The following is a 6,555-nucleotide window of genomic DNA, read 5'->3' as shown; positions in this document are numbered from 1 at the left end:
CATCTGTGAACAATGCTAAATAGATTTCTTTGTCAATTGATGCACCACCGATGATAAATCCTGATATATTTATGGCTATATATGTCTTATATGAAGCAATTGAATACCACATCAAAGTGGAAACAATGGATTGAAGCATGGTCTATTCAAAATGTCAATATCCTGCAACCTACCTCCACCCCTCCCTGTCCACTTAAAACTGACGAAACAAAAGGAGCTTGTAAAGAGGCCTAACTATAAACGTGAGCCTTGGAGATGTTTGCTTTTCTAGTCTACCGGTTTCAAAGGGAGGAAGTCAGTTTAGCCCTGAGTCATATGCACCCCAGATACATGGTCGGATCAGGGGTCATGGGGTTTCAAAAACACGTCCCTCCTCTCTGACTGGCCCTCTTGTCATTCTGAAGCTCTGAGGTTGCGGACAGTGTTGGAACTGGAAGATGGAGATACTGGGAGAGATAGTTTGCCAGTGTTACACCTCGGTTCGGTTCATCCTAAACACATTGCTTCCTTATTGTGCATTTTTCTAGAATGGCGGAGGACAGAAGAGCCAGTTCAGATCCTGTCAGCTGGTTTCAGACTTCAAAGTCTCTGTCTGCCCGGCTCCCCTGCTAGGGCCCGTTTGGCGTTCCTCCGCTCTCTCTCTCTCTCGCCAGAACATAAATAAAACATCATAGTCCGTTTCTGAGCTAGTTTAGCTGTCACGTCTTTACCAATTACTGTCACTCCTGGCCAGCGTGCAGAGGTTTGTTTTAGGCTCTGCAGAACTACAGCCAGAGCAGGATCTGGACACAGCACAGGTCACCAGGCTTGACTTGATGACAGAGATACGGTATGGTTGGTAGGCAGATCTCAAGATATGACATGTAGCAGTCCCTTCTGATTGTCACTGTGACCATGTGGTTAAACACCGGATTCCCAGAGAGACAACAGGGACACGGTGACGTGAAAGGCATGACATCAGCGAAAAGAGAAGGTGGGCGTGCAAAGCTGTCTCTCTCGTCTGCGCGTCTCCCTCAGGTCGAGGGAGGGCGGCATCAGGAAAGCCAGGGCTTTAGGCGTCAGGAAATTAAACACGAAATGAAAACAAGGTTCAGTTTGAACGTTTTCCCATCTCACTTTTCAATTTCCCAAATTCCCTCCCTAAGATTTATAGAAAGTAGGATGAGTGTGAGTCAAGAAATCCAAAATTCACAAACGAGGAGCGAGAGATAACGTCAGCGGCGAGATGTACAGGGAAACGTTTGGCAACTCACGGAGACACAGCTATTCAATAGGACAACACAAAAAGCCCTCTTATATCACAGGGCACACTAAATCACCCATGTGTTCTCTGACCACGTATTTATCTGTACAATCAGTTAGCAAAGCTTTCCAAACAGATGATGATGTGAAGTCCAGGGACAGTGCTCTGGGCTCTGACATTCACTGCAATCGCAGCCTGCGGGGCCTATCGTGTTACCCGGCTCTGAGATAGCAAGCTGGGCCTGAACACTGTGACACAGCGCAGAGGTGGGCGTCAGAGCTAAGCTCTTCTGAGACTGGCTGTATTTACATGCCTTTCACCCTCTTTGATGGAAATTCAAACGCAATAATGCTTTCAATAAACAACTGTTTTAGGCTCAGATGTCAGAGGTGATTACGGCACACTTTGGTCAGGAGAAGATTGCCCTATTTTTGTCCGAAAACAAAGGAGAGAGGCGGAGAGGGTCTGTAAACGTTTTGTTTTGAGGACTCTCCACTACTCGTCGTCTGTAATGGAGGCCATCTTTGCCTTTTTCTTTTTTTTCTGATTGCCTGTTCAGCCCTAAGGTTCGGGGCTTTATAAATTCAGTCTCTTGTTTCTCTTGAACGTCTGGGCGTGTTTGATGGGCGTTTGTGTGTGTGTGCATGTAGGTGAATGATATGTGTGAGACATGAGTTTGTGTGTGTGAATGTGTGCGATATATAATACAGCATACGCATGTGCTTTGATTGGGAAATTTCCCATCAGTATCTGGGCAAACCACAGACTGATTGACCAAAGGCTCATCCTTCGAACCAAGTTCAAACTGTGACGAATCAAGATTGCAAAACAAAGGAGATTCTCCCCTGTGAAAAGGCCCCCCTCTTCCCTGAATCAATAAATAAATAGAGTTAAGCTGAGACGAAGAATAGATCACAGGGAATGGAATGTCTCCCTGCTTCTGAGACAGTGAGCCTAACATCTCCCTTTATCTGCCATGTAGCACACAGTTCTGCTTTCCACAGTTTCGGATCTGTATTAATGTGCTGAAGTTATCAGATATGTTTTGGCTGAAGTGCTTGGTATCATTTTTCAACTGAAAAAATTCGTATTATTTGTAACTGAAGAAGAGGTGAATTCGAAAACGACTTGATGAAGCGTTGTTATTCAAAGCCACAGGCTTCTAGGGGTTTGAACTACCTCCTACCCCCATGTGTACTTGACACCACACACACACACATTCACACACGCACATGTACACACACACACACACACACACGCCAACCTCCTGCTGCTGATCGTACTGATAGGAGGGGAACTCAGAGGAGGCCTTCACAGGACCTGTCAACTCCCCCAGAACATCAAACTCCTTCCAGCTCTCAACTCTCTCTGTTCCCTAAGCTGCACACACTAACATAACAGCACACAGCCAAAAAGGCCAAGACCAGAATCTATACTGACTGTGGTACAAAGGCCCAGGTCCAAGGCCATACCCAGACCTAGACCTAAACCTTAACCCTGTCAGCAACCCAAAACCCAAATCCAGACTTAACCCCAACCCCAAACGCCAGCCCCTATGTTTCTCAGTCTTGACCTTGTCCCCCCCCCGCCCCCCCCGCCCCCCCCGCCCCCCCCGCCCCCCCCCCCCGCCCCCCCCCCCCCCCGCGCCCCCCCCCCCCCCCCCCCCCCCGCAGGTGTGGTTCCAGAATCGCAGAGCTAAATGGAGGAAGAGAGAGCGCTTCGGGCAGATGCAGCAGGTCCGAACACACTTCTCCACGGCGTACGAACTGCCTCTGCTCACCCGGCCAGAGAACTATGCACAGGTAGGCTTGGGGAGCAGCAGTACAGGGGGAGACAGTGTCAACATGTGGGAAGGTCTTTCCCAGCTCTCGCTCACGTTCCCTCCCTTACTGTCCTGTCTCTGTTATCTAATGACAGACCAGCGGGTTCAGAGGAGAAAGATATCCGACCCCCTTGGAGAGTAAGGTTGACAGGCCAGACACACCCTCACAGGGACCCGGAGAGCACCCCCAATTTATTATTAGTCTGTGCAGAGGGTCAAAGGGTGAGGGTGTGTGTGTGTGTTTGAGTGTGTGCGTGTTCGCGTGTGTGTGTGTGTGAGAGAGGGAGAGAGACGCTGTGGAATGCAGTTTTGTGCACATCTGGCTCCTCAACTCCACTACTCATCTCATACACTCCCACACGCACACACACACCTCCCTATCAGCTCCCTGAACAATGCTGCCCTATGTGGAGGGGGAGACAGGAAGTAGGGATTTTAGGGGAGCCAGTCAAGGTGGTGGAAAGATGCCTTCTCCTTGATCTAATGCTCTCTCTCTCTCTGGTATCTAAAGTAACCATCTCTCTCTCTTTCTCTCTTCTCTTCTCTTCTTCTCTCTCTCTCTTTCTCTCTCTCTCTCTCTCATCTCTCTCTCTCTCTCTCTCTCTCTCTCTCTCTTTCTCTCTCTTTCTCTCTCTCTTTCTCCTGCATCTTTATTTCTCTCTCCCTTTTCTTCTCCTTTCTCCTCTTCTACTCACTCTCTCTATCCCTCCCTCTCTCTTTCACTTTCCCTCCCCCTTTCAGATCCAGAACCCATCGTGGATTGGTGGCAGTAGTGCTGCTTCCCCCGTCCCTGGCTGTGTGGTGCCCTGTGACACCGTCACCTCCTGCATGACCCCTCACCCCCACGCCAGCAGCGGTGTGTCTGACTTCCTGGCGTGCCCAGCCCTGGGGGCCACATGGGACAGACACATATGGGCAGCCTGTTCGGGGGGCCCCAGGGGGTGGGCACGGGCATCAACGGATACGACCTCAACATGGACCCTGACCGCAAGTCCTCCAGCATCGCCGCTCTGCGCATGAAGGCCAAGGAGCACAGCGCTGCCATCTCCTGGGCAACATGATGCCCCGGAGCGGGAAGGACAGGGGGCCCCTTGGAGCCTCAGGAGCCCCAGAGTCCAGACCAACCCATCCACGACAGAGATAGGTGGCGATCTGTGTGCCACTGTAACAGCAATAGTGATGACCTAGAATAATGATGACAAAAGCCATAGAAAAGCCCATAGCCAGCTGCTGGGTGCTGCAACTAACTGAAGAGGCATGGACAAGCCTTTGGCCTCATTGCCTTATGAATTTACACAGTGGACTGGTCGTGTGAGGGACGACAATTACAGTTTAAGTAGCAATCTTTCCATCAGAAGACAAACGGATTGGCGGCTTGCTGGGAACAACTTCTGGTGCAGTGATCATAATTTCAACTAAGGAAAACCAAAGGAAAAAAGTTGATTCAAACCAATCCCTGCACTTATTCACAACATACAGGAAATGCTGTAACACACATATTATTGAGTGCTGAAATGGCTTTTCTGTTCAGGTGTTGTTATATTTGATTGTTCTTTTCTAGTATTTAAGTTTTAAGTGTGTTTTTCTCTGGATAATTTAGCTTTTGGTTTTGTCACAGAATCTATCCTCCCTCAAAGCACATACATATTAATGCAGGACTTATGCAGGATATCTCAACACAAACTTTGGACTAGAACAGATTGAACTAACATCTCCACAATGTCTTGGTAACAGTCAAATCCAAAATAAAGCACAAAGACTACTTTTTCATAGGTAAAATAATAGAAAATATCAGAACTGTCCACGAGAGATGAAGAGATGAAGAACATTGTTTATTTTCAGTGTCTGGGACACAGACAGTCAGACAGACACAGAAAGACAGACCCTTGACAGATAGACTGCCCCTGCCTGTTACAGGGCTGCAGGAGCCTGAAGTGGTGAGGTGGGGAGGGGAGGAGGAAATGGTGTGTGTGGGGGGTGTGCGAGAGAGAAAGGGGTTGGTGTGAGGGGGCGGGGGTGGCTCAGCAGGCCTGCTGCGCTCTGGGCTGTGGGGGCCTGGGAGCCACACAGGCCTACCTCTGTCTGCACAAGGACACTCCTGCGCTTACCATTTCCTGACCTGGCTTTTTCTCACCTCACGTTTCCACTTTCTGGACGTCCAGGAGAAAAGCCCGTTAGTGAAGCATCCAGAAATAACACCTCAGTCCAGCAGCAAGCAGTCTTGGGCCGTGTGCAGGTTACACTGACGCTACCGAAGAAATATTTAAACCCAGAAAGGATGTCAGTGGTCAGCAAGTGTTTGATCCTTGCATGTCATCAGCTCTGACTCGGTCTAGCTGTTAGGTCCGAGTGGTAAAGGATATCCCTGTGGGTTGCCACCGACTGGGCATAATCTAGCTTTCTCTATAGCTGTCAGTCTGTTTAAGACCGGAAAAGCCAGTCTTCTTTTCACCGGGAGGAAGCTTTTGAAGTGAATCCCATTGAGGACAACTTGGCACTGGCCACACCTGGAAGAACCAGAGCAAATGTTTGTACAAAACTGTACAGTTTTCCTTAATCTCTCACCTGTTTATTTTCCTGTTGGAGAGAGTAATCACAGGGTACTTAGCAGCTCTACTCTACTCCTAAACCTAACTATACAACCCCCTCCAGACTGCCATGTGCCTTATGTCACTAGGCTGAGTCCGTGTGGACGTGGACTGCGTGCGGACCAGGGTGCTGATAGGTCTCTGTGTGCGAGGTGTTAAGAGAATGTGACCAAGGAGGATGGAGATAGAACAGAACCCAAACACAGAGCTGGGGAACAGCATATGTCCGGAGCCTAACTCAGGAGTCAGCCATCAAGACGTTATTGCAATGTTGCAGCAACATGAGAACACCAGAAGTGGTGATACAGCTATGTTGTCAGAATGTCCCATCTTCGCCAGGCCTGTCTCAGGACAGCTACAGCACTGGGAGTGGGGTTGAGCAGGATGTAGTTTGAGACCAGCTTCATTAATTAGTTGGCTCAGAGTCAGAGCAGGATCACTCCAACACAAACCAGCAGCATGCCAGTATGGAGATCAAATTCCCTGTCCTTCTCTTTCTAAACCCTCCTGGCTACAACTAGACACACACATGCACACACGCACACACTCACACACACACACACACACACACACACACACACACACACGCACACACACACACACAAACACACACACACACACAGGCCTTTGGGGGAATGGGAAGTTGGGGGAGAAGGAGGAGTACAAATCAACATCTGTGCCTTCAATTGTTCTGTGTCACGATGTGCAGCTGTGACAGACATAGAAAGCGTGCTCCACCATGTTCTGTGTTACAGGCGCTCTGTTTCTCCAAGGTCCGATTTTGATCAAGTCAAAGCAAAAAGCTTTTTTAGATCTGGTATGGAACCTGATACCCACAAGCACCTCAAGCTGAGAGACCATCTCTAATTTCTTAACCTGAACCACATTGAGGGCCCTATCCA

General features: G+C 49.0%; 1 protein-coding gene across 1 annotated transcript in view; it reads left to right on the top strand.

The window, feature by feature from the left end:
* The window catches only part of alx4a (ALX homeobox 4a), an 18,223-nt gene extending 13,216 nt beyond the window's left edge, over positions 1-5,007 (top strand). The window contains 3 exon segments of the mRNA XM_062471259.1: positions 2,917-3,045; positions 3,807-3,936; positions 3,939-5,007. Of these exon segments, the coding sequence (XP_062327243.1) occupies positions 2,917-3,045; positions 3,807-3,936; positions 3,939-4,126 (447 nt within the window). The 3' untranslated portion in view covers positions 4,127-5,007.
* Positions 5,008-6,555: the final 1,548 nt, after the last annotated feature.

The sequence above is a fragment of the Osmerus eperlanus genome, chromosome 10 (genome assembly GCF_963692335.1).
Source record: "Osmerus eperlanus chromosome 10, fOsmEpe2.1, whole genome shotgun sequence".
NCBI lineage: Eukaryota > Metazoa > Chordata > Actinopteri > Osmeriformes > Osmeridae > Osmerus > Osmerus eperlanus.
The sequence above is the reverse complement of the archived record's forward strand: the minus strand, read 5'-3'. Positions and strand labels throughout refer to the sequence as shown.